This window comes from Lampetra planeri, unplaced genomic scaffold (genome assembly GCF_965212315.1).
Source record: "Lampetra planeri unplaced genomic scaffold, kcLamPlan1.2.h2 scaffold_445, whole genome shotgun sequence".
NCBI lineage: Eukaryota > Metazoa > Chordata > Hyperoartia > Petromyzontiformes > Petromyzontidae > Lampetra > Lampetra planeri.
This window is the reverse complement of record NW_027615268.1, coordinates 1,816-29,528: the sequence shown is the minus strand read 5'-3', so window position 1 is coordinate 29,528 and position 27,713 is coordinate 1,816. Positions and strand designations below refer to the sequence as shown.

The following is a 27,713-nucleotide window of genomic DNA, read 5'->3' as shown; positions in this document are numbered from 1 at the left end:
GTGTGAGTGAGTGTGTGTGAGTGTGTGGGAGTGTCTGTGTGAGTGTGTGTGAGTGTCTGTGTGAGTGAGTTAGTGTGAGTGTGTGTGTCTGTGTGTGTGAGAGTGTGTGTGAGTGTGTGTGTGCTTGTCTGTGTGTGTGTGAGTGAGTGAGTTAGTGTGAGTGTGTGTGAGTGTCTGTGCGTGTCTGTGTGAGTGTCTCTGTGTGTGTCTGAGTGAGTGTGTGTGTGTGAGTGAGTGTGAGTGAGTGTGTGTGAGTGTGTATGTGTCTCTGTGTGTGTGAGTGAGTTAGTATGAGTGTGTCTGTGTGTCTCTGTGTGTGTGAGTGAGTGTGTGTGAGTGTCTGTGTGAGTGTCTCTGTGTGTGTCTGTGTGAGTGAGTGTGTGTGTGAGTGAGTGTGAGTGTGTATGAGTGTGTGTGTGTGAGTGAGTGTGAGTGTGTGTGAGAGTGAGTTAGTGTGAGTGTGTGTGTGTGTCTGTGTGTCTCTATGTGTGTGAGTGTCTGTGTGTGTGAGTGTCTGTGTGAGTGAGTGTGTGTGAGTGTGTGGGAGTGTCTGTGTGAGTGTGTGTGAGTGTCTGTGTGAGTGAGTTAGTGTGAGTGTGTGTGTCTGTGTGTGTGAGAGTGTGTGTGAGTGTGTGTGTGCTTGTCTGTGTGTGTGTGAGTGAGTGAGTTAGTATGAGTGTGTGTGAGTGTCTGTGTGTGTCTGTGTGAGTGTCTCTGTGTGTGTCTGTGTGAGTGAGTTAGTATGAGTGTGTCTGTGTGTCTCTGTGTGTGTGAGTGTCTGTGTGAGTGTCTCTGTGTGTGTCTGTGTGAGTGAGTTAGTATGAGTGTGTCTGTGTGTCTCTGTGTGTGTGAGTGTCTGTGTGAGTGTCTCTGTGTGTGTCTGTGTGAGTGAGTGTGTGTGTGAGTGAGTGTGTGTGAGTGAGTGTGTGTGTGTGAGTGTGTGTGTGAGTGTAAATTGCAGCGCCAGACCTGTCACCATCATTAGGGACAAGAACAGTAATCCGATCTCCGCCTTCCCAGGAACAGGTTTGGACATTTGCTGAGCATATCTGTGAGGTCCTGGGGGAGGGGAAATCCTTCAGCCTGGAAAACAACGTGGGACAAAGTGGGGGGATGACCCTGCTGAGGTTACGGTGCCTCGAATATTGACAGAAGAAGTCAGCCCCTGCGAGTGGCTGGCTGAGGTGCCATCTGTTGAGGAAGTACTGAAGGCGATCCAGAGTCTGAGACCAGGAAAGGCACCGGGCAGAGATGATCTCCCAAGCGAAATGCTGAGGGAGGGTGGCGTTTGTGCACAGACTGCCCTACATGACATAACACTCACCCACCCACACTCACCCACACACTCACCCACCCACACTCACCCACTCACACACACTCACTCACTCGCCGACTCACACACTCACCCCTTCACACACTCACCCACACACTCACCCACCCACACACCCACCCACTCACCCACCCACACTCACCCACACACTCACCTACCCAAACTCACCCACTCACACACACTCACTCGCCGACTCACACACTCACCCCTTCACACACTCACCCACACACTCACCCACCCACACACCCACCCACTCACCCACCCACATTCACCCACACACACACTCACCTACCCAAACTCACCCACCCACACACTCACCCACACACTCGCCGACCCTGCTGAGGTTACGGTGCCTCGAATATTGACAGAAGAAGTCAGCCCCTGTGAGTGGCTGGCTGAGGTGCCATCTGTTGAGGAAGTACTGAAGGCGATCCAGAGTCTAAGACCAGGAAAGGCACCGGGCAGAGATGATCTCCCAAGCGAAATGCTGAGGGAGGGTGGCGTTTGGGCGTAGACTCCACTACATATCATCATAACAACAGTCTGGACCACTGGACGGGTTCCGCAGGATTGAAAAGGATGCCCTGGGGCATCTCACTCCACTGTTTAATGGGAAAGGTGCTGGCAAGGATTATTCAACATCGCCTTGCTAGGCACGCTGAGGAGAGGCTTGCGGAGCCCCAATGCGGTTTCATGAAAGGGCGGTCCTGCACTGATGCCATATTTTCTGACCATCTGCTACAGCAGAGGTGTAGGGAATTCTAATAAGACCTACATCTCTGCTTTATTGACCTGGTCAAGGCCTATGATACCATCAGTAGGCCTGGGCTCTGGGTTGTTCTTCGTGCTTTCGGAGTCCCTGACCCTCTGCTCACGATCATTAAGGACCTTCATGATGGTGAGCGGGCCCGGGTCAAACTACGTGGCCGGGAGTCGGAGCCTTTCCCTGTTCACCTTGGGGTGCGACAGAGATGTCCTCTGGCTCCCACATTATTTAACATCTATTTCGACCACGTAGTTCGTGAAGCCTTCAATAGCTGTACCGGGGGAATTACCATTTGGTACAGATACAATGGGAGGCTGATCGATGCCCAGGTGCATTCAAGGGATGGCTCCCTATTGCTCAACCACGTTACGTATGCCGATGATCTGGTAATAGCTGCTCACTCAGAGGAGGAGTTGGAGGTGCTGTTGCTGAACCTGGAGCTTGCCACTAAGAGGTGGGGCCTTACCATCAGCCCCACCAAAACTAAGCACCTGCCTGGGTATTTTGTACCATCGGACACTCCACCCCCACAACTCCCAATTGGTGATGGGGCAGTTGTGGAGAGAGTAGAGAGTTTCCCATACCTGGGCAGTGTGCTCATGACCGGCTCCGGTTTGACAGCAGACGTCTCGCTCAGAATCAGTCGAGCGGCAATATCTTTTCATCGGTTGCGTAACGCTGCTGTGTGGAAGCTACCTGGTCTGTCGCTTTGCATGCAGCTTCGGGTCTTCTCGGCCACAGTCATTCCCTCCCTTCTCTACGCTTGCGAAACGTGGACCCCCCTAATGGAACATGTTCGCCGATTAGAAACGTTTAGGCTGGCCTGCCTACGATCCATCCTGGGTCTAACCTGCAGGATTGTGTGAGGAGCTCACAAATCCTTGAAAGATCTGGGCAAAGTCCCATCGGTGAGCTCCTCCGTCAGGCAAGGCTGCGGTGGCTGGGTCATGTAGCCCGCATGCCCAGCCACCGCATGCCTAAACAGCTTTTGTTCGGCCGGATAGCGGGGGTTAAACGGGCGCGGCACGGGCTAGAGAAGAGATGGAGCGATGTGGTACAGGAGGACGTGGAGCTGAGTGGACTTGCCGATGACTGGTACCAGCGGTGTCAAGATCGGCCTCTGTGGAGGAGGCTCGTGAAGGACGCTACTGGGCAGTTGGAGGCAGTCGCCCTCCAACAAAAACGGAGGGCGGAGGAGCGACGCTCACAACAACGAGCGGAGCGCCGGGTGGCTAAAGCACAGCAAGTTGGCACAGTAGGGGACACAGGTGGTGCATCAGCCAGTCATCTCGGTCATCTCAGTCAGTCGACCCGTGGCACCTGCTGGGTCTGCCCCGTGACCTCCTGCCAGCGGGTGTTCGACACTTCACGAGGCCTCAAGGTGCACATGGCCTGGCACAAGCGTCGTAGTGACGTCACCGCTACTTAGTGGCGAATGGCGGTTGTTGTGTCTGTGTATGAGTCTCTGTGTGCTAGTCTCTCTGTGTGTGTGTGTGTGAGTGAGTCTCTGTGTGTGTGAGTCTCTGTGTGTGTGTGTGTGAGTCTCTGTGTGTGTATGGGTCTCTCTGTGTGTGTGAGTCTCTGTGTGTGTGTGTGAGTCTCTGTGTGCTAGTCTCTCTGTGTGTGTGTGTGTGTGAGTCTCTCTCTGTGTGCTAGTCTCTCTGTGTGTGTGTGTGAGTCTCTGTGTGTGTGTGAGTGAGTCTCTGTGTGCTAGTCTCTCTGTGTGTGTGTGTGTGAGTGAGTCTCTGTGTGTTTGAGTCTCTGTGTGTGTGTGTGTGAGTCTCTGTGTGTGTGTGAGTCTCTGTGTGTGTATGGGTCTCTCTGTGTGTGTGAGTCTCTGTGTGTGTGTGTGAGTCTCTGTGTGTGTGAGTGTGTGAGTGAGTCTCTGTGTGTGTGTGAGTCTCTGTGTGTGTGAGTGTGTGAGTGAGTCTCTGTGTGTGTGTGAGTCTCTGTGTGTGTATGGGTCTCTCTGTGTGTGTGAGTCTCTGTGTGTGTGTGAGTCTCTGTGTGTGTGAGTGAGTCTCTGTGTGTGTGAGTGAGTCTCTCTGTGTGTGAGTGAGTCTCTCTGTGTGTGTGTGAGTCTCTGTGTGTGTGTGAGTCTCTCTCTCTGTGTGTGTGAGTCTCTGTGTGTGTGTGTGAGTCTCTCTGTGTGTGTGTGAGTCTCTGTGTGTGTGTGAGTGAGTCTCTGTGTGTGTGTGTGAGTCTCTCTGTGTGTGTGTGAGTCTCTCTCTGTGTGTGAGTGAGTCTCTGTGTGTGTGAGTGAGTCTCTCTGTGTGTGAGTGAGTCTCTCTGTGTGTGTGTGAGTCTCTCTGTGTGTGAGTGAGTCTCTGTGTGTGTGTGAGTCTCTGTGTGTGTGTGTGAGTCTCTCTGTGTGTGAGTGAGTCTCTGTGTGTGTGAGTGAGTCTCTCTGTGTGTGTGTGAGTCTCTGTGTGTGTGTCTCTCTCTCTGTGTGTGTGTGAGTCTCTCTGTGTGAGTGAGTCTCTGTGTGTGTGTGAGTCTCTGTGTGTGTGTGTGAGTCTCTCTCTCTGTGTGTGAGTCTCTCTCTCTGTGTGTGTGTGAGTCTCTCTGTGTGTGTGAGTCTCTCTCTCTGTGTGTGTGAGTCTCTCTGTGTGTGTGAGTCTCTCTGTGTGTGTGTGAGTCTCTCTCTCTGTGTGTGTGTGAGTCTCTCTGTGTGTGTGAGTCTCTCTGTGTGTGTGTGAGTCTCTCTGTGTGTGTGTGAGTCTCTGTGTGTGTGTGAGTCTCTCTCTCTGTGTGTGTGTGAGTCTCTCTGTGTGTGTGAGTCTCTGTGTGTGTGTGTGAGTCTCTCTCTCTGTGTGTGTGTGAGTCTCTCTGTGTGTGTGTGAGTCTCTGTGTGTGTGTGAGTCTCTCTGTGTGTGTGTGAGTCTCTCTGTGTGTGTGTGAGTCTCTCTGTGTGTGTGTGAGTCTCTCTGTGTGTGTGTGTGAGTCTCTCTGTGTGTGTGTGTGAGTCTCTCTGTGTGTGTGTGTGTGAGTCTCTCTGTGTGTGTGTGAGTCTCTCTGTGTGTGAGTGAGTCTCTGTGTGTGTGTGAGTCTCTCTGTGTGTGAGTGAGTCTCTCTGTGTGTGTGTGAGTCTCTCTGTGTGTGTGTGAGTCTCTCTGTGTGTGTGTGAGTCTCTCTGTGTGTGAGTGAGTCTCTGTGTGTGTGTGTGAGTCTCTCTGTGTGTGTGTGAGTCTCTCTGTGTGTGTGTGAGTGAGTCTCTGTGTGTGTGAGTGAGTCTCTCTGTGTGTGTGTGAGTCTCTCTGTGTGTGTGTGAGTCTCTCTGTGTGTGAGTGAGTCTCTCTGTGTGTGTGTGAGTCTCTCTGTGTGTGTGAGTCTCTCTGTGTGTGTGTGAGTCTCTCTGTGTGTGTGTGAGTCTCTCTGTGTGTGTGTGAGTCTCTCTGTGTGTGTGTGAGTCTCTCTGTGTGTGTGAGTGAGTCTCTGTGTGTGTGTGAGTCTCTCTGTGTGTGTGTGAGTCTCTCTGTGTGTGTGTGAGTCTCTCTGTGTGTGTGTGAGTCTCTATGTGTGTGGTGAGTCTCTGTGTGTGTATGGGTCTCTCTGTGTGTGTGAGTCTCTGTGTGTGTGTGTGAGTCTCTCTGTGTGTGTGTGTGTGTGTGAGTCTCTGTGTGTGTGTGAGTCTCTCTGTGTGTGTGAGTCTCTGTGTGTGTATGGGTCTCTCTGTGTGTGTGAGTCTCTGTGTGTGTGTGTGAGTCTCTGTCTCTCTGTGTGTGTGTGAGTCTCTGTGTGTGTGTGTGTGAGTCTCTCTCTGTGTGTGTGTGTGTCTCTGTGTGTGTGAGTCTCTCTGTGTGTGTGAGTCTCTGTGTGTGTGTGAGTCTCTGTGTGTGTGAGTCTCTGTGTGTGTGTGTGAGTCTCTGTGTGTGTGTGAGTCTCTCTGTGTGTGTGTGAGTCTCTATGTGTGTGGTGAGTCTCTGTGTGTGTATGGGTCTCTCTGTGTGTGTGAGTCTCTGTGTGTGTGTGTGAGTCTCTCTGTGTGTGTGTGTGTGTGAGTCTCTGTGTGTGTGTGAGTCTCTCTGTGTGTGTGAGTCTCTGTGTGTGTATGGGTCTCTCTGTGTGTGTGAGTCTCTGTGTGTGTGTGTGAGTCTCTGTCTCTCTGTGTGTGTGTGAGTCTCTGTGTGTGTGTGTGTGAGTCTCTCTCTGTGTGTGTGTGTGTCTCTGTGTGTGTGAGTCTCTCTGTGTGTGTGAGTCTCTGTGTGTGTGTGAGTCTCTGTGTGTGTGAGTCTCTGTGTGTGTGTGTGAGTCTCTGTGTGTGTGTGAGTCTCTCTGTGTGTGTGAGTCTCTGTGTGTGTATGGGTCTCTCTGTGTGTGTGAGTCTCTGTGTGTGTGTGTGAGTCTCTGTCTCTCTGTGTGTGTGTGAGTCTCTGTGTGTGTGTGTGTGAGTCTCTCTCTGTGTGTGTGTGTGTCTCTGTGTGTGTGAGTCTCTCTGTGTGTGTGAGTCTCTGTGTGTGTGTGAGTCTCTGTGTGTGTGAGTCTCTGTGTGTGTGTGTGAGTCTCTGTGTGTGTGTGAGTCTCTGTGTGTGTGTGTGAGTCTCTCTGTGTGTGTGTGCGTGTCTCTGTGTGTGTGTGAGTCTCTGTGTGTGTGTGAGTCTCTCTGTGTGTGAGTGAGTCTCTCTGTGTGTGAGTGAGTCTCTCTGTGTGTGTGTGAGTCTCTCTGTGTGTGTGTGAGTCTCTCTGTGTGTGTGAGTGAGTCTCTGTGTGTGTGAGTGAGTCTCTGTGTGTGTGTGTGAGTCTATCTGTGTGTGTGTGTGTGTGAGTCTCTGTGTGTGTGTGAGTCTCTGTGTGTGTGTGTGTGAGTGAGTCTCTGTGTGTGTGTGAGTCTCTGTGTGTGTGTGAGTCTCTGTGTGTGTGTGTGTGTGAGTCTCTCTGTGTGTGTGTGAGTCTCTGTGTGTGTGTGAGTCTCTCTGTGTGTGAGTGAGTCTCTCTGTGTGTGTGTGAGTCTCTCTGTGTGTGTGTGAGTCTCTCTGTGTGTGTGTGAGTCTCTCTGTGTGTGTGTGAGTCTCTCTGTGTGTGTGTGAGTCTCTCTGTGTGTGTGTGAGTCTCTCTGTGTGTGTGTGAGTCTCTCTGTGTGTGTGTGAGTCTCTCTGTGTGTGTGTGAGTCTCTGTGTGTGTGTGTGTGAGTCTCTGTGTGTGTGTGAGTCTCTGTGTGTGTGTGTGTGAGTCTCTGTGTGTGTGTGAGTCTCTGTGTGTGTGTGTGTGTGTGAGTCTCTGTGTGTGTGTGTGTGAGTGAGTCTCTGTGTGTGTGAGTGAGCCTTTGTGTGTGTGAGTCTCTCTGTGTGTGTGAGTCTCTGTGTGTGTGAGTGAGTCTCTGTGTGTGTGTGAGTCTCTGTGTGTGTGTGAGTCTCTGTGTGTGTGAGTGAGTCTCTGTGTGTGTGTGAGTCTCTGTGTGTGTGTGAGTCTCTGTGTGTGTGTGAGTCTCTGTGTGTGAGTGAGTCTCTGTGTGTGTGTGTGAGTCTCTCTGTGTGTGAGTGAGTCTCTGTGTGTGTGTGAGTCTCTGTGTGTGTGTGAGTCTCTGTGTGTGAGTGAGTCTCTGTGTGTGAGTGAGTCTCTGTGTGTGTGAGTGAGTCTCTGTGTGTGTGAGTGAGTCTCTGTGTGTGTGTGTGTGTGTGTGAGTCTCTGTGTGTGTGTGTGAGTCTCTGTGTGTGTGAGTGAGTCTCTGTGTGTGTGTGTGAGTCTCTCTGTGTGTGAGTGTGAGTCTCTGTGTGTGTGTGTGAGTCTCTGTGTGTGTGAGTGAGTCTGTCTGTGTGTGTGAGTCTCTGTGTGTGTGAGTGAGTCTCTGTGTGTGTGTGTGAGTCTCTCTGTGTGTGTGAGTGAGTCTCTGTGTGAGTGAGTCTCTGTGTGTGTGTGTGAGTCTCTGTGTGTGTGTGTGAGTCTCTCTGTGTGTGTGAGTGAGTCTCTGTGTGTGTGAGTGAGTCTCTGTGTGTGTGTGTGAGTCTGTGTGTGTGAGTGAGTCTCTGTGTGTGTGAGTGAGTCTCTGTGTGAGTGAGTCTCTGTGTGTGTGTGTGAGTCTCTGTGTGTGTGTGTGAGTCTCTCTGTGTGTGTGAGTGAGTCTCTGTGTGTGTGAGTGAGTCTCTGTGTGTGTGTGAGTCTCTCTGTGTGTGTGTGTGAGTCTCTGTGTGTGTGTGTGAGTCTCTGTGTGTGAGTGAGTCTCTCTGTGTGTGTGTGTGAGTCTCTGTGTGTGTGTGTGAGTCTCTGTGTGTGAGTGAGTCTCTCTGTGTGTGTGTGTGAGTCTCTGTGTGTGTGAGTGAGTCTCTGTGTGTGTGTGAGTCTCTGTGTGTGTGAGTCTCTCTGTGTGTGTGAGTCTCTGTGTGTGTGAGTGAGTCTCTGTGTGTGTGTGAGTGAGTCTCTGTGTGTGTGAGTCTCTGTGTGTGTGTGTGAGTCTCTCTGTGTGTGTGTGTGAGTCTCTGTGTGTGAGTGAGTCTCTGTGTGTGTGTGTGTGAGTCTCTCTCTGTGTGTGTGAGTCTCTCTCTGTGTGTGTGAGTCTCTGTGTGTGTGTGTGAGTCTCTCTGTGTGTGTGTGTGAGTCTCTGTGTGTGAGTGAGTCTCTGTGTGTGTGTGTGAGTCTCTCTCTGTGTGTGTGAGTCTCTGTGTGTGTGTGTGAGTCTCTCTGTGTGTGTGTGTGAGTCTCTCTGTGTGTGTGTGAGTCTCTGTGTGTGAGTGAGTCTCTCTGTGTGTGTGTGAGTCTCTGTGTGTGTGTGTGAGTCTCTGTGTGTGTGTGTGAGTCTCTGTGTGTGTGAGTCTCTGTGTGTGAGTGAGTCTCTGTGTGTGTGTGAGTCTCTCTGTGTGTGTAAGTGAGTCTCTGTGTGAGTGAGTGAGTCTCTGTGTGTGTGAGTGAGTCTCTGTGTGAGTGAGTGAGTCTCTGTGTGTGTGAGTCTCTGTGTGTGTGAGTCTCTGTGTGAGTGAGTCTCTGTGTGTGTGAGTCTCTGTGTGAGTGAGTCTCTGTGTGTGTGAGTCTCTGTGTGTGTGAGTCTCTGTGTGTGTGAGTCTCTGTGTGTGTGAGTCTCTGTGTGAGTGAGTCTCTGTGTGTGTGAGTCTCTGTGTGAGTGAGTCTCTGTGTGTGTGAGTCTCTGTGTGTGTGAGTCTCTGTGTGAGTGAGTCTCTGTGTGAGTGAGTGAGTCTCTGTGTGTGTGTGTGAGTCTCTGTGTGTGAGTGAGTCTGTGTGTGTGTGAGTCTCTGTGTGAGTGAGTCTCTGTGTGTGTGAGTCTCTGTGTGTGTGAGTCTCTGTGTGAGTGAGTCTCTGTGTGTGTGAGTGAGTCTCTGTGTGTGTGTGTGAGTCTCTGTGTGAGTGAGTGAGTCTCTGTGTGAGTGAGTCTCTGTGTGTGTGAGTCTCTGTGTGAGTGAGTCTCTGTGTGAGTGAGTGAGTCTCTGTGTGTGTGTGTGAGTCTCTGTGTGTGAGTGAGTCTGTGTGTGTGTGAGTCTCTGTGTGAGTGAGTCTCTGTGTGAGTGAGTCTCTGTGTGTGTGAGTCTCTGTGTGAGTGAGTCTCTGTGTGTGTGAGTGAGTCTCTGTGTGTGTGTGTGAGTCTCTGTGTGTGAGTGAGTCTGTGTGTGTGTGTGTGAGTCTCTGTGTGTGTGAGTGAGTCTCTGTGTGTGAGTGAGTCTATCTGTGTGTGTGTGAGTCTCTGTGTGAGTGAGTCTCTGTGTGAGTGAGTCTCTGTGTGTGTGAGTCTCTCTGTGTGTGTGTGTGAGTCTCTGTGTGTGAGTGAGTCTGTGTGTGTGAGTGAGTCTCTGTGTGAGTGAGTCTCTGTGTGAGTGAGTCTCTGTGTGTGTGAGTGAGTCTCTGTGTGTGAGTGAGTCTCTGTGTGTGTGTGAGTGAGTCTCTGTGTGTGTGTGTGAGTCTCTGTGTGTGTGAGTGAGTCTCTGTGTGTGTGTGTGAGTCTCTGTGTGTGTGAGTGAGTCTCTGTGTGTGTGTGAGTCTCTGTGTGTGTGTGAGTGAGTCTCTGTGTGTGTGTGTGAGTCTCTGTGTGTGAGTGAGTCTGTGTGTGTGTGAGTCTCTGTGTGAGTGAGTCTCTGTGTGAGTGAGTCTCTGTGTGTGTGAGTCTCTCTGTGTGTGTGTGTGAGTCTCTGTGTGTGAGTGAGTCTGTGTGTGTGAGTGAGTCTCTGTGTGAGTGAGTCTCTGTGTGAGTGAGTCTCTGTGTGTGTGTGTGAGTCTCTGTGTGTGAGTGAGTCTCTGTGTGAGTGAGTCTCTGTGTGTGTGAGTCTCTGTGTGTGTGTGAGTCTCTCTGTGTGTGTGAGTGAGTCTCTGTGTGTGTGTGTGAGTCTCTGTGTGTGAGTGAGTCTGTGTGTGTGTGAGTCTCTGTGTGAGTGAGTCTCTGTGTGAGTGAGTCTCTGTGTGTGTGAGTCTCTCTGTGTGTGTGAGTGAGTCTCTGTGTGAGTGAGTCTCTGTGTGTGTGAGTCTCTCTGTGTGTGTGAGTGAGTCTCTGTGTGAGTGAGTCTCTGTGTGAGTGAGTCTCTGTGTGTGTGAGTGAGTCTCTGTGTGAGTGAGTCTCTGTGTGTGTGTGTGAGTCTCTCTGTGTGTGTGTGAGTCTGTGTGTGTGAGTGAGTCTCTGTGTGTGTGAGTGAGTCTCTGTGTGTGAGTGAGTCTCTGTGTGTGTGTGAGTCTCTGTGTGTGTGTGTGTGTGAGTCTCTGTGTGTGAGTGAGTCTCTGTGTGTGAGTGAGTCTCTCTGTGTGAGTGAGTCTCTGTGTGTGTGTGTGAGTCTCTGTGTGTGTGTGAGTCTCTGTGTGTGAGTGAGTCTCTGTGTGTGAGTGAGTCTCTGTGTGTGTGTGAGTCTCTGTGTGTGTGTGTGAGTCTCTGTGTGTGTGTGAGTCTCTATGTGAGTGAGTCTCTCTGTGTGTGTGTGAGTCTCTGTGTGTGTGTGTGAGTCTGTCTCTGTGTGTGAGTCTGTCTCTGTGTGTGTGTGTGAGTCTCTGTGTGTGAGTCTCTGTGTGTGAGTCTGTCTCTGTGTGTGTGTGTGAGTCTCTCTGTGTGTGAGTCTCTCTGTGTGTGTGAGTCTCTCTGTGTGTGTGTGAGTCTCTGTGTGTGAGTGAGTCTCTGTGTGTGAGTGAGTCTCTGTGTGTGAGTGAGTCTCTGTGTGTGAGTGAGTCTCTGTGTGTGTGTGAGTCTCTGTGTGTGTGTGAGTCTCTGTGTGTGAGTGAGTCTCTGTGTGTGAGTGAGTCTCTGTGTGTGTGTGTGAGTCTCTGTGTGTGTGTGAGTCTCTGTGTGTGTGTGAGTCTCTGTGTGTGTGTGAGTCTCTGTGTGTGTGTGAGTCTCTGTGTGTGTGTGAGTCTCTCTCTGTGTGTGTGAGTCTATCTGTGTGTGTGTGTGTGAGTCTCTGTGTGTGTATGGGTCTCTGTGTGTGTGTGTGTGAGTCTCTGTGTGTGTGTGTGTGAGTCTCTGTGTGTGTGTTTGAGTCTCTCTCTGTGTGTGTGTGAGTCTCTCTCTGTGTGTGTGAGTCTCTGTGTGTGTGTGTGAGTCTCTGTGTGTGTGTGTGAGTCTCTGTGTGTGTGTTTGAGTCTCTGTGTGTGTGTGTGTGAGTCTCTGTGTGTGTATGGGTCTCTGTGTGTGTGTGTGAGTCTCTCTCTGTGTGTGTGTGAGTCTCTCTCTCTCTGTGTGTGTGTGTGTGAGTCTCTGTGTGTGTGTGTGTGTGAGTCTCTCTGTGTGTGAGTCTCTCTGTGTGTGTGTGTGAGTGAGTCTCTGTGTGTGTATGGGTCTCTCTGTGTGTGAGTGAGTCTCTGTGTGTGTGTGTGAGTCTCTGTGTGTGTGAGTGAGCCTTTGTGTGTGTGAGTCTGTCTGTGTGTGTGTGTGAGTCTGTCTGTGTGTGTGTGTGAGTCTCTGTGTGTGTGTGTGTGAGTCTCTGTGTGTGTGTGAGTCTCTGTGTGTGTGTGTGAGTCTCTGTGTGTGTGTGTGTGTGTCTCTGTGTGTGTGAGTCTCTGTGTGTGTGTGAGTCTCTGTGTGTGTGTGAGTCTCTGTGTGTGTGTGAGTCTCTGTGTGTGTGTGAGTCTCTGTGTGTGTGTGAGTCTCTGTGTGTGTGTGAGTCTCTGTGTGTGTGTGAGTCTCTCTCTGTGTGTGTGTGTCTCTGTGTGTGTGTGAGTCTCTGTGTGTGTGTGAGTCTCTGTGTGTGTGTGAGTCTCTGTGTGTGTGTGAGTCTCTGTGTGTGTGTGAGTCTCTCTGTGTGTGTGAGTCTCTGTGTGTGTGTGAGTCTCTGTGTGTGTGTGAGTCTCTCTGTGTGTGTGTGTGTGAGTCTCTGTGTGTGTATGGGTCTCTCTGTGTGTGTGTGAGTCTCTCTGTGTGTGTGTGTGTGAGTCTCTGTGTGTGTGTGAGTCTCTGTGTGTGTGAGTCTCTCTGTGTGTGAGTCTCTGTGTGTGTGTGAGTCTCTCTGTGTGTGTGTGTGTGAGTCTCTGTGTGTGTATGGGTCTCTCTGTGTGTGTGTGAGTCTCTCTGTGTGTGTGTGTGTGAGTCTCTGTGTGTGTGAGTCTCTCTGTGTGTGAGTCTCTGTGTGTGTGTGAGTCTCTCTGTGTGTGTGTGTGTGAGTCTCTGTGTGTGTGTGAGTCTCTGTGTGTGTGAGTGTGTCTCTGTGTGTGTGAGTCTCTGTGTGTGTGAGTCTCTCTCTGTGTGTGTGAGTCTCTGTGTGTGTGTGTGTGTGTGAGTGAGTCTCTGTGTGTGTGTGAGTCTCTCTCTGTGTGTGTGAGTCTCTGTGTGTGTGTGTGTGTGTGAGTGAGTCTCTGTGTGTGTGTGAGTCTCTCTCTGTGTGTGTGTGAGTCTCTCTGTGTGTGTGTGAGTCTCTCTGTGTGTGTGTGAGCCTCTCTGTGTGTGTGTGAGTCTCTCTGTGTGTGTGTGAGTCTCTCTGTGTGTGTGTGAGTCTCTCTGTGTGTGTGTGAGTCTCTCTGTGTGTGTGTGAGTCTCTCTGTGTGTGTGTGAGTCTCTCTGTGTGTGTGTGAGTCTCTCTGTGTGTGTGTGAGTCTCTCTGTGTGTGTGTGAGTCTCTCTGTGTGTGTGTGAGTCTCTCTGTGTGTGTGTGAGTCTCTCTGTGTGTGTGTGAGCCTCTCTGTGTGTGTGTGAGTCTCTCTGTGTGTGTGTGAGTCTCTCTGTGTGTGTGTGAGTCTCTCTGTGTGTGTGTGAGTCTCTCTGTGTGTGTGTGAGTCTCTCTGTGTGTGTGTGAGTCTCTCTGTGTGTGTGTGAGTCTCTCTGTGTGTGTGTGAGTCTCACTGTGTGTGAGTGTGTCTCTGTGTGTGTGTGAGTCTCTCTGTGTGTGTGTGAGTCTCTGTGTGTGTGTGTGAGTCTCTCTGTGTGTGTGTGAGTCTCTCTCTGTGTGTGTGAGTCTCTCTCTCTCTGTGTGAGTGTGAGAGAGTCTCTATGTGAGTGAGTCTGTCTGTCTGTGTGTGTGTGAGTCTCTGTGTGTGTGTGTGAGTCTCTGTGTGTGTGAGTGAGTCTCTGTGTGTAAGTGAGTCTCTGTGTGTGTGTGAGTCTCTGTGTGTGTGTGAGTCTCTGTGTGTGTGAGTGAGCCTTTGTGTGTGTGTGTGAGTCTCTGTGTGTGTATGGGTCTCTCTGTGTGTGTGAGTCTCTGTGTGTGTGTGTGAGTCTCTGTGTGTGAGTGAGTCTGCCTGTGTGTGAGTCTCTCTCTCTCTGTGTGTGTGTGAGTCTCTCTCTGTGTGTAAGTGAGTCTCTCTGTGTGTGTGTGAGTCTATCTGTGTGTGTGTGTGTGAGTCTCTGTGTGTGTGTGAGTCTGTCTGTGTGTGTGTGTGAGTCTCTGTGTGTGTGAGTGAGCCTTTGTGTGTGTGAGTCTCTGTGTGTGTGTGTGAGTCTCTCTCTGTGTGTAAGTGAGTCTCTGTGTGTGTGAGTCTCTGTGTGTGTGAGTGAGTCTCTCTGTGAGTCTCTCTCTCTCTGTGTGTGTGTGAGTCTATCTCTGTGTGTGTGTGAGTCTATCTGTGTGTGTGTGTGAGAGAGTCTCTATGTGTGTGTGTGAGTCTATCTCTGTGTGTGTGTGAGTCTATCTCTGTGTGTGTGTGAGTCTATCTGTGTGTGAGTGTGAGAGAGTCTCTATGTGTGTGTGTGAGTCTATCTCTGTGTGTGTGTGAGTCTATCTGTGTGTGTGTGTGTGTGAGTCTCTGTGTGTGTGTGTGAGTCTCTGTGTGTGTGTGTGAGTCTCTGTGTGTGTGAGTGAGTCTCTCTGTGAGTCTCTCTCTCTCTGTGTGTGTGTGAGTCTATCTGTGTGTGTGTGTGTGTCTCTGTGTGTGTGATTCTCTCTGTGTGTGTGTGTGTCTCTGTGTGTGTAAGTGAGTCTATCTGTGTGTGTGTGAGTCTCTCTGTGTGTGTGTGTGAGTCTCTGTGTGTGTGTGTGTGAGTCTCTGTGTGTGTGTGAGTCTCTGTGTGTGTGTGTGTGAGTCTCTGTGTGTGTGTGAGTCTCTGTGTGTGTGTGTGTGTGTGAGTCTCTGTGTGTGTGTGTGTGAGTGAGTCTCTGTGTGTGTGAGTGAGCCTTTGTGTGTGTGAGTCTCTCTGTGTGTGTGTGAGTCTCTGTGTGTGTGTGAGTCTCTGTGTGTGTGAGTGAGTCTCTGTGTGTGTGTGAGTCTCTGTGTGTGTGTGAGTCTCTGTGTGTGTGTGAGTCTCTGTGTGTGAGTGAGTCTCTGTGTGTGTGTGTGAGTCTCTCTGTGTGTGAGTGAGTCTCTGTGTGTGTGTGAGTCTCTGTGTGTGTGTGAGTCTCTGTGTGTGAGTGAGTCTCTGTGTGTGAGTGAGTCTCTGTGTGTGTGAGTGAGTCTCTGTGTGTGTGAGTGAGTCTCTGTGTGTGTGTGTGTGTGTGAGTCTCTGTGTGTGTGTGTGAGTCTCTGTGTGTGTGAGTGAGTCTCTGTGTGTGTGTGTGAGTCTCTCTGTGTGTGAGTGTGAGTCTCTGTGTGTGTGTGTGAGTCTCTGTGTGTGTGTGTGAGTCTCTGTGTGTGTGAGTGAGTCTCTGTGTGTGTGTGTGAGTCTCTCTGTGTGTGTGAGTGAGTCTCTGTGTGTGTGAGTGAGTCTCTGTGTGTGTGAGTGAGTCTCTGTGTGTGTGAGTGAGTCTGTCTGTGTGTGTGAGTGAGTCTGTCTGTGTGTGTGAGTGAGTCTGTCTGTGTGTGTGAGTGAGTCTCTGTGTGTGTGAGTGAGTCTCTGTGTGTGTGAGTGAGTCTGTCTGTGTGTGTGAGTGAGTCTGTCTGTGTGTGTGAGTGAGTCTCTGTGTGTGAGTGAGTCTCTCTCTGTGTGTGTGTGAGTCTCTCTCTGTGTGTGTGAGTCTGTCTGTGTGTGTGTGTGAGTCTCTCTGTGTGTGTGAGTCTCTCTGTGTGTGTGAGTGAGTCTCTGTGTGTGTGTGAGTCTCTGTGTGTGTGTGAGTGAGTCTCTGTGTGTGTGAGTGAGTCTCTGTGTGTGTGAGTGAGTCTCTGTGTGTGTGAGTGAGTCTCTGTGTGTGTGTGAGTGAGTCTCTGTGTGTGTGTGAGTCTCTCTGTGTGTGTGAGTGAGTCTCTGTGTGTGTGAGTGAGTCTCTGTGTGTGTGAGTGAGTCTCTGTGTGTGTGAGTGAGTCTCTGTGTGTGTGTGTGAGTCTGTCTGTGTGTGAGTGAGTCTCTGTGTGTGTGTGTGAGTCTCTCTGTGTGTGTGAGTCTGTCTGTGTGTGAGTGAGTCTCTGTGTGTGTGTGTGAGTCTGTCTGTGTGTGAGTGAGTCTCTGTGTGTGTGAGTGAGTCTCTGTGTGTGAGTGAGTCTCTGTGTGTGTGTGTGAGTCTGTCTGTGTGTGAGTGAGTCTCTGTGTGTGTGTGTGAGTCTGTCTGTGTGTGAGTGAGTCTCTGTGTGTGTGAGTGAGTCTCTGTGTGTGTGAGTGAGTCTCTGTGTGTGTGAGTGAGTCTCTGTGTGTGTGTGAGTCTCTGTGTGAGTGAGTCTCTGTGTGTGTGAGTGAGTCTGTCTGTGTGTGTGAGTGAGTCTCTGTGTGTGTGTGTGTGAGTCTCTGTGTGTGTGTGAGTCTCTGTGTGTGTGTGAGTCTCTGTGTGTGTGAGTGAGTCTCTGTGTGTGTGAGTGAGTCTCTGTGTGTGTGAGTGAGTCTCTGTGTGTGTGAGTGAGTCTGTCTGTGTGTGTGAGTGAGTCTCTGTGTGTGTGAGTGAGTCTCTGTGTGTGTGAGTGAGTCTGTCTGTGTGTGTGAGTGAGTCTCTGTGTGTGTGAGTGAGTCTGTCTGTGTGTGTGAGTGAGTCTCTGTGTGTGTGTGTGAGTCTCTGTGTGTGTGAGTGAGTCTCTGTGTGTGTGAGTGAGTCTCTGTGTGTGTGTGTGTGAGTCTCTGTGTGTGTGAGTGAGTCTCTCTGTGTGTGAGTGAGTCTCTGTGTGTGTGAGTCTCTGTGTGTGTGTGTGAGTCTCTGTGTGTGAGTGAGTCTCTCTGTGTGTGTGAGTCTCTGTGTGTGTGTGTGAGTCTCTGTGTGTGTGTGTGTGTGAGTCTCTGTGTGTGTGTGTGAGTCTCTGTGTGTGTGTGTGAGTCTCTGTGTGTGAGTGAGTCTCTCTGTGTGTGTGAGTCTCTGTGTGTGTGTGTGAGTCTCTGTGTGTGTGTGAGTGAGTCTCTGTGTGTGTGTGTGAGTCTCTGTGTGTGTGTGTGAGTCTCTGTGTGTGTGAGTGAGTCTCTGTGTGTGAGTGAGTCTCTGTGTGTGTGAGTCTCTGTGTGTGTGTGTGAGTCTCTGTGTGTGTGTGTGAGTCTCTCTCTGTGTGTGTGTGTGTGAGTCTCTGTGTGTGTGTGAGTCTCTGTGTGTGTGTGAGTCTCTGTGTGAGTCTCTCTCTCTCTGTGTGTGTGTGAGTGTGAGTGTGTGTGTGAGTCTCTGTGTGTGTGTGTGTGTGAGTCTATCTGTGTGTGTGTGTGTGTGTGAGTCTATCTGTGTGTGTGTGTGTGAGTCTCTGTGTGTGTGTGAGTGAGTCTCTCTGTGAGTCTCTCTCTCTCTGTGTGTGTGTGAGTCTATCTGTGTGTGTGTGTGTGAGAGTCTCTGTGTGTGAGTGAGTCTCTGTGTGTGTGAGTGAGTCTCTGTGTGTGTGTGAGAGTCTCTGTGTGTGAGTGAGTCTCTGTGTGTGTGAGTGAGTCTCTGTGTGTGTGAGTGTGTGTGTGAGTCTCTGTGTGTGTGAGTGAGTCTCTGTGTGTGTGTGTGTCTCTGTGTGTGTGTGAGTGTGTGTGTGAGTCTCTGTGTGTGTGAGTGAGTCTCTGTGTGTGTGTGAGTCTCTGTGTGTGTGTGTGTGTGAGTCTCTGTGTGTGTGAGTGAGTCTCTGTGTGTGTGTGTGTCTCTGTGTGTGTGTGTGTGTGTGTGAGTCTCTGTGTGTGTGTGAGTGAGTCTCTGTGTGTGTGTGAGTCTCTGTGTGTGTGTGTGTGTGTCTCTGTGTGTGTGTGAGTCTATCTGTGTGTGTGTGTGTGTGTCTCTGTGTGTGTGTGTGTGTGTGAGTCTCTGTGTGTGTGAGTGAGTCTCTGTGTGTGTGTGTGTCTCTGTGTGTGTGTGTGTGAGTCTCTGTGTGTGTGTGAGTGAGTCTCTGTGTGTGAGTGAGTCTCTGTGTGTGTGTGTGTGTGTCTCTGTGTGTGTGTGAGTCTATCTGTGTGTGTGTGTGTGTGTCTCTGTGTGTGTGTGTGTCTCTCTCTGTGTGATTCTCTCGCCCGCTCGCTATCACATCACCCCCACACACCACACCGCACTCCGTCATCACCTCCCCGACGCTGCTCTGGTGACCCACTCGCAGTCGGTACCCGATACCCGTACCCTACCCGATACCCGGCTACCCGTACCCGGCCGGGTACGGGTAGCCGTTTGCGACCCTGGTGCGGCCGGGTACGGGTAAGGAATCAAAACCCGTTTGCGACCTCTGGTTGGTGGGTGAGTAAGTGGGTGCATGGGTGGGTGAGTGGGTGAGTGAGTGAGTTCGTGAGTGGGTGAGTGAGTGAGTGAGTGAGTGAGCGGGTGAGTGAGTGGGTGAGTGAGTGAGTGAGTTCGTGGGTGGGTGAGTGAGTGAGCGGGTGAATGAGTGAGTTCGTGAGTGGGTGAGTGAGTGAGCGGGTGAGTGAGTGAGTTCGTGAGTGGGTGAGTGGGTGAGTGGGTGAGTGAGTAGCTGAATTGGTGGGTGGGTGAGTGAGTGGGAGAGTTTGCGAACCTGGTGCGGCCGGGTACGGGTACGGGTAGGCCGTGAGTCTCTGGTGAGTCACCGTGTGTCACTCATTTCCCAACGTCTTGTCTCTTCTCACAATTCAAGTTCCTAGAATGAACCCACCCGCGCCTGCAACGTGGCTTCATCCCAGAGGTCGCAATCGGGTATCCGATACCCGTACCCTACCCGTACCCGGCCAGGTACGGGTAGGGTACGGGTACGGCCGGGTACGGGTACCCGTTTGCGACCCCGGTGCGGCCGGGTACGGGTACGGGTAGGCCGTGAGTCTCTGGTGAGTCACCGTGTGTCACTCATTTCCCAACGTCTTGTCTCTTCTCACAATTCAAGTTCCTAGAATCAACCCACCCGCGCCTGCAACGTGGCTTCATCCCAGAGGTCGCAATCGGGTACCCGATACCCGTACCCTACCCGTACCCGGCCGGGTACGGGTAGGGTACGGGTACGGCCGGGTACGGGTACCCGTTTGCGACCCCGGTGCGGCCGGGGTACCGGTACGGGTAAGGAATCAAAACCCGTACGACGTTTCGATTGCAACACAAGCAATCGTCATCATCAGGTTTAATGAAATAGCGACATAAAATCTAACCAGAAAACTATAGACAGACATATAAGCAGACAGATATCACCAAGATATTTCATTTACACCTGATGACGACGATTGCTTGTGTTGCAATCGAAACGTCGTGGTATGCTATCATTACATTTATTACTTGATCTTTACACGTCGCTTTACCGAAAGAACCCAAAGAATAATTCCTGCAGTCACGAAAGCTCCAAAATTAAGATCGAATCAAAACCCGTTTGCGAACCTCTGCCCACTCGTGCCTCTTCCCTGTGCAAGGGGGCAGCGGTGTCCGTGGAAAACGCCCCGGGGTTCGTCAAGTTCATGATGGACACCGCGTTCAATCTGCTGGGCGCTGAGCCGCTGATTCAACTGCGTGTCCGCGACTTGCTGTGGGGATACTCTGACCCCTTCATCGATTTCGTCCACAACAACTTCCCCTCCATCCTGCCCAAGAACAAGTTCGGGTTCTTCATGGACGTGAGTGAGCGGGGTGGGTGGGTGGGTGAGTGGGTGGGTGGGTGGGTGAGTGGGTGAGTGGGGTGGGTGGGTGGGTGAGTGGGTGGGTGAGTGGGTGATTGAGTGGGTGGGTGAGTGGGTGAGTGGGTGAGTGGGTGGGTGATTGAGTGGGTGGGTGGGTGGGTGAGTGGGTGAGTGGGTGGGTGGGTGGGTGAGTGGGTGGGTGGGTGAGTGGGTGGGTGGGTGGGTGGGTGAGTGGGTGGGTGGGTGGGTGAGTGGGTGGGTGAGTGGGTGGGTGGGTGAGTGGGTGGGTGGGTGGGTGGGTGAGTGGGTGGGTGAGTGGGTGGGTGAGTGAGTGGGTGGGTGGGTGGTTGGGTAAGTGGGTGGGTGGGTGGGTGAGTGGGTGGGTGGGTGAGTGGGTGAGTGGGTGGGTGAGTGATTGACTAAAAGACTGACTGAGTGAGTGAGTGGGTGAGTGATTGATTGAATGAGTGGGTGAGTGAGTGAGTGGGTGAGTGATTGATTGCATGAGTGAGTGAGTGAGTGATTGATTGAATGAGTGGGTGAGTGAGTGAGTGAGTGGGTGAGTGATTGATTGCATGAGTGAGTGAGTGAGTGAGTGATTGATTGAATGAGTGGGTGAGTGAGTGAGTGGGTGAGTGATTGATTGCATGAGTGAGTGAGTGAGTGGGTGAGTGATTGATTGAATGAGTGGGTGAGTGAGTGAGTGGGTGAGTGATTGATTGCATGAGTGAGTGAGTGAGTGGGTGAGTGATTGATTGAATGAGTGGGTGAGTGAGTGAGTGGGTGAGTGATTGATTGAATGAGTGAGTGAGTGAGTGAGTGGGTGAGTGATTGATTGAATGAGTGAGTGAGTGAGTGGGTGAGTGAGTGGGTGAGTGAGTGAGTGACTTAAAGACTGACTGAGTGAGTGATCTCATTGTTCTCTGTCCTGCCAGTACAACAACTCCAACAACGGCCTCTTCACCGCCCACACGGGCGTCTCGGACATCAGTCAGGCTCACGTCCTCGTCAACTGGAATGGCATGGAGGAGGTGAGGCCTAGCCGACAGGCTCTGTCCAATGCTGGGCTGGACGGGGAATCTCGGGGTACAGAGAACTCAGGGTTGAGTAGAGACTCGGGGTGTAGTAGAGACGCACAGACTCACTCACACAGAGAGCCACAGACTCACTCACACAGAGAGCCACAGACTCACTCACACAGAGAGCCACAGACTCACTCACACAGAGAGCCACAGACTCACTCACACAGAGACCCACAGACTCACTCACACAGAGACCCACAGACTCACTCACACAGGGACCCACACACTCACACAGAGACCCACAGACTCACACAGAGACCCACAGACTCACTCACACAGAGAGCCACAGACTCACACAGAGACCCACAGACTCACTCACACAGAGAGCCACAGACTCACTCACACAGGGACCCACAGACTCACACAGAGACCCACAGACTCACACAGAGACCCACAGACTCACACAGAGACCCACAGACTCACACAGAGACCCACAGACTCACTCACACAGGGACCCACACACTCACACAGAGACCCACAGACTCACACAGAGACCCACAGACTCACTCACACAGAGAGCCACAGACTCACTCACACAGAGACCCACAGACTCACTCACACAGAGAGCCACAGACTCACACAGAGACCCACAGACTCACTCACACAGAGAGCCACAGACTCACTCACACAGAGACCCACAGACTCACTCACACAGAGACCCACATACTCACACAGAGACCCACAGACTCACTCACACAGAGACCCACAGAATCACTCACACAGAGACACACAGACTCACTCACACAGAGACCCACAGACTCACTCACACAGAGACCCACAGACTGACTCACACAGAGACCCACAGACTCACTCACACAGAGACCCACAGACTCACTCACACAGAGACCCACAGACTCACTCACACAGAGACCCACAGACTCACTCACACAGAGACCCACACACTCACTCACACAGAGACCCACAGACTCACTCACACAGAGACCCACAGACTCACTCACACAGAGAGCCACAGACTCACTCACACAGAGAGCCACAGACTCACCACACAGAGACCCACAGACTCACTCACACAGAGACCCACAGACTCACTCACACAGAGACCCACAGACTCACTCACACAGAGACCCACAGACTCACTCACACAGAGAGCCACAGACTCACCACACAGAGACCCACAGACTCACTCACACAGAGACCCACAGACTCACTCACACAGAGAGCCACAGACTCACCACACAGAGAGCCACAGACTCACCACACAGAGACCCACAGACTCACTCACACAGAGACCCACAGACTGACTCACACAGAGACCCACAGAATCACTCACACAGAGACCCACAGACTCACTCACACAGAGACCCACAGACTCACTCACACAGAGACCCACAGACTGACTCACACAGAGACCCACAGACTCACTCACACAGAGACCCACACACTCACTCACACAGAGACCCACACACTCACTCACACAGAGACCCACAGACTCACTCACACAGAGACCCACAGACCCACTCACACAGAGACCCACAGAATCACTCACACAGAGACCCACAGACTCACTCACACAGAGACCTATAAACTCACACAGAGAGCCACAGACTCACTCACACAGACTCACTCACACAGAGACCCACAGACTCACTCACACAGAGACTCACTCACACAGAGACCCACAGACTCACTCACACAGAGACCCACATACTCACTCACACAGAGACCCACAGACTCACTCACACAGAGACCCACAGACTCACTCACACAGAGATGCACAGACTCACTCACACAGAGACCCACAGACTCACTCACACAGAGACCCACAGACTCACTCACACAGAGACCCACGGACCTACTCACACAGAGACCCACAGACTCACTCACACAGAGACCCACAGACTCACTCACACAGAGACCCACAGACTCACTCACACAGAGACCCACAGACTCACTACTACACAGAGACCCACGGACCTACTCACACAGAGACCCACAGACTCACTCACACAGAGACCCACTCACTCACTCACACAGAGACTCACAGACTCACCCTCACAGAGACCCACTCACACAGAGACCCACAGACTCACTCACACAGAGACCCACAGACTCACTCACACAGAGACCCACACACTCACACAGAGACGCACCGACTCACTCACACAGAGACCCACAGACTCACTCACACAGAGACCCACGCACTCACTCACACAGAGACCCACAGACTCACTCACACAGAGACCCATAGACTCACTCACACAGAGATGCACAGACTCACTCACACAGAGACCCACAGACTCACTCACACAGAGACCCACAGACTCACTCACACAGAGACCCACTCACACAGAGACCCACAGACCTACTCACACAGAGACCCACAGACTCACACACACAGAGACCCACAGACCTACTCACACAGAGGCCCACAGACTCACACAGAGACCCACAGACTCACTCACACAGAGACCCACAGACTCACTCACACAGAGACCCACATAATCACTCACACAGAGACCCACAGACTGACTCACACAAAGACCCACAGACTCACTCACACAGAGACCTATAAACTCACACAGAGAGCCACAGACTCACTCACACAGAGATCCACAGACTCACTTACACAGAGACCCACAGACTCACTCACACAGAGACCCACAGACTCACTCACATAGAGACCCACAGACTCACTCACACAGAGACCCACGCACTCACTCACACAGAGACCCACAGACTCACTCACACAGAGACCCATAGACTCACTCACACAGAGACCCACAGACTCACACAGAGACCCACAGACTCACTCACACAGAGACCCATAGACTCACTCACACAGAGACCCACAGACTGACTCACACAGAGACCCACAGACTCACTCACACAGAGACCCACATAATCACTCACACAGAGACCCACAGACTGACTCACACAAAGACCCACATACTCACTCACACAGAGACCTATAAACTCACACAGAGAGCCACAGACTCACTCACACAGAGATCCACAGACTCACTTACACAGAGACCCACAGACTCACTCACACAGAGATCCACAGACTCACTCACACAGAGACCCACAGACTCACTCACACAGAGACCCACAGACTCACTCACACAGAGACCCACAGACTCACTCACACAGAGACCCACAGACTCACTCACACAGAGACCCACAGACTCACACACACAGAGACCCACAGACCTACTCACACAGAGGCCCACAGACCTACTCACACAGAGACCCACAGGCTCACTCACACAAAGACCCACAGACTCACTCACACAGAGACCTATAAACTCACACAGAGAGCCACAGACTCACTCACACAGAGACCCACAGACTCACTCACACAGAGATCCACAGAGACTCGCTCACACAAAGACCCACAGACTCACTCACACAGAGACCCACAGACTCACTCACACAAAGACCCACAGACTCACTCACACAGAGACCCACAGACTGACTCACACAAAGACCCACAGACTCACTCACACAGAGACCTATAAACTCACACAGAGAGCCACAGACTGACTCACACAAAGACCCACAGACTCACTCACACAGAGACCCACAGACTCACTCACACAGAGACCCACAGACTCACTCACACAGAGACCCACAGACTCACTCACACAGAGACCCACAGACTCACTCACACAGGGACCCACAGACTCACTCACACAGAGACCCACAGACTCACTCACACAGAGACCCACAGACTCACTCACACAGAGACCCACAGACTCACTCACACAGAGACCCACAGACTCACTCACACAGAGACCCACAGACTCACTCACACAGAGACCCACAGACTCACTCACACAGAGACCCACAGACTCACTCACACAGAGACCCACAGACTCACTCACACAGAGACCCACAGACTCACTCACACAGAGACCCACAGACTCACTCACACAGAGACCCACAGACTCACTCACACAGAGACCCACAGACTCACTCACACAGAGACTCACTCACACAGAGACCCACAGACTGACTCACACAGAGACCCACAGACTCACTCACACAGAGACCCACAGACTCACTCACACAGAGACCCACAGACTCACTCATACAGAGAGCCACAGACTCACTCACACAGAGACTCACTCACACAGAGACCCACAGACTCACTCACACAGAGACCCACAGACTCACTCACACAGAGACACACAGACTCACTCACACAGAGACCCACAGACTCACTCACACAGAGACCCACAGACTCACTCACACAGAGATCCACAGACTCACTCACACAGAGACCCACAGACTCACTCACACAGAGACCCACAGACTCACTCACACAGAGACCCACAGACTCACTCACACAGAGACCCACAGACTCACTCACACAGAGACCCACAGACTCACTCACACAGAGACCCACAGACTCACTCACACAGAGACCCACAGACTCACTCACACAGAGACCCACAGACTCACTCACACAGAGACCCACAGACTCACTCACACAGAGACCCACAGACTCACTCACACAGAGACCCACAGACTCACTCACACAGAGACTCACTCACACAGAGACCCACAGACTCACTCACACAGAGACCCACAGACTCACTCACACAGAGACCCACAGACTCACTCACACAGAGACTCACTCACACAGAGACCCACAGACTCACTCACACAGAGACCCACAGACTCACTCACACAGAGACCCACAGACTCACTCACACAGAGACTCACTCACACAGAGACCCACAGACTCACTCACACAGAGACCCACAGACTCACTCACACAGAGACCCACTCACACAGAGACCCACAGACTCACTCACACAAAGACTCACTCACACAGAGACCCACAGACTCACTCACACAGAGACCCACAGACTCACTCACACAGAGACTCACTCACACAGAGACCCACAGACTCACTCACACAAAGACCCACAGACTCACTCACACAGAGACCTATAAACTCACACAGAGAGCCACAGACTCACTCACACAGAGATCCACAGACTCACTCACACAGAGACCCACAGACTCACTCACACAGAGACCCACAGACTCACTCACACAGAGACTCACTCACACAGAGACCCACAGACTCACTCACACAGAGACCCACAGACTCACTCACACAGAGACTCACTCACACAGAGACCCACAGACTCACTCACACAGAGACCCACAGACTCACTCACACAGAGACTCACTCACACAGAGACCCACAGACTCACTCACACAGAGACCCACAGACTCACTCACACAGAGACTCACTCACACAGAGACCCACAGACTCACTCACACAGAGACCCACAGACTCACACAGAGACCCACAGACTCACTCACACAGAGACCCACAGACGCACTCATGTTTGCGGAGGGGGGCGGGGGGGGTAGATTCCCATTGTCTAGGAGGTTACAGGGCCAGGGTTCACGGCCATGATTTGTGAGTGGACATTGTACCAGAGCTGGGGGCGATCAGAGGTTCGACCCGCTGAATGAGAGCAAATCCAGATGCATGGGTGGGCCAAAGTCCAGCTTTTGGCTGTCTGAGTCTGTGCATACTGCGTGTGTGTGTGTGTACGTGTGTGTTTACGTGGCTGCGTTGGCTGGGTCATTTAGCCCGCATGCCCAGCCACCGCATGCCTAAACAGCTTTTGTTCGGCCGGATCGAGGGGGCTAAACGGGCGCGGCACGGGCTAGAGAAGAGATGGAGTGATGTGGTACAGGAGGACGTGGAGCTGAGTGGACTTGCCGATGACTGGTACCAGCGGTGTCAAGATCGGCCTCTGTGGAGGAGGAGGCTCGTGAAGGACGCTACTGGGCAGTTGGAGGCAGTCGCCCTCCAACAACAACGGAGGGCGGAGGAGCGACGCTCACAACAACGAGCGGAGCGCCGGGTGGCTAAAGCACAGCAAGTTGGCACAGTAGGGGGCACAGGTGGTGCATCAGCCAGTCATCTCGGTCATTTCAGTCAGTCGACCCGTGGCACCTGCTGGGTCTGCCCCGTGACCTCCTGCCAGCGGGCGTTCGACACTTCACGTGGTTGCCTCAAGGTGCACATGGCCTGGCACAAGCGTCGTGGTGACGTCACCGCCACTTGGGGGCGAATGGCGGTTGTTGTTGTTGTTGTTTACATGTCCACACACGAAAAAAAACAATCCCCTACCTCCTCACGGTGCCGTACAGCAACGCTGTGGTGGGCAGTGCCGTGGGGGGGAGGGCCAATTCCGATTGGCCCTCTCCCCTCATGGCGTCTGTGGCCACCACAGCGGCCAAATGGGGGCTCTGGACGGGTGCGAGGGGCTGGTAACCCCTCCACCTTCAATGAATTACCACAGAACCACGTCTAAAATATCTAATTAATAAGCTTGTGCAAGAGGCCCCGGGGGGACAGGCGTCTGTGATGTCTCCTGGCCAAATCCCATTTGGCTGAGCGAGGAGATTGAATCCTTACCCTCGGGGCTCCTCCAGAAACAACGAAAAGCCACTTCGTGTGGCCACGTGGAATGTTCGAACGCTCACTGCAGAGGAGAGGCTGCCACTCCTCTGTCGCGAGCTGGACCGGTACCCGCCTGGATCTCTATGGCATTCAGGAGGTCCGGTGGACCGGCTCTGGCTCCTGCCACCATGAGGGGTGGACAGTCCTCTAATCGGGGCAGGAGACTGCCAAACAACAGGGTGTGGCTCTTCTTCTGAACTAAAGAATGAAGGGGGCGTGGGAGCGTGGCGGTGAGGTGTGGGAAGCTGTAAGCCCCAGGCTACTTTGGGCTCGCCTTCCCATCAACCGGAGGCGAGGAGTGGTGGTCGTGGTTACTTATGCCCCCACCGAAGATGAACATCCGTGGAGGGATGCAGGCATGGCCGATGAATCAGATGCCTTCTATGACCTCCTGTCACAGGTGCTGGCTAAAGTGGCCCCTCAGGATAGAGTCATCTTGTTGGGTGACTTCAATGCCCGAGTTGGTCATGATGCTGGCACCTGGTCTGGAATGATTGGAAGGCATGGGCCAGATCAGCTCAATAACAACGGTGGGATGCTGCTAGATTTTTGTGCAGCCCCTGGGCTTGTAATTACCAACACGCTGTTCTGGCATCAGCGCATCCACACAACATCATGGATGCATGCTGGGTCTAAGTAAGAACATCTGCTGGACAATATAGTGACGAAACAGAGGATGTGGGCCCATGTCCTTGACACCAGGACCTACCGTAGAGCTGATCTGCCCACTGACCATCGACTAGTCATCTGTAAGATGCGCCTGCCATTCTTCCACTCCTGTGGTGGGTGTACACCCAGGACCCCATTCAAACCCACAGTGGCCTGGTCTCAGCTAGCTGATGAAAGTTGCAAACGAGAATTTCATCATCGCTTGCGGCTGGGGATGGCATCGTCCCCCACTCCTCCTGATGTCGAGGGGAAATGGGC

At 52.2% G+C, this 27,713-nt stretch overlaps 1 protein-coding gene across 3 annotated transcripts in view; it reads left to right on the top strand.

Moving 5' to 3' along the window:
* Window positions 1–21,180, top strand: part of LOC144741156 (scavenger receptor class B member 1-like) — a 41,883-nt gene extending 20,703 nt beyond the window's left edge. For 2 of the 3 annotated variants that reach the window (XM_078623780.1, XM_078623781.1), the window contains exons 4-5: window positions 19,044–19,244; window positions 20,183–21,180. In XM_078623780.1, the coding sequence (XP_078479906.1) occupies window positions 19,044–19,244; window positions 20,183–21,115 (1,134 nt within the window). In that variant the 3' untranslated portion in view covers window positions 21,116–21,180. Of the gene's footprint in view, window positions 1–1,020; window positions 2,957–19,043; window positions 19,245–20,182 lie in introns of those variants that run through there. The other variant, XM_078623782.1, reaches the window with a different exon arrangement.
* Window positions 21,181–27,713: the final 6,533 nt, after the last annotated feature.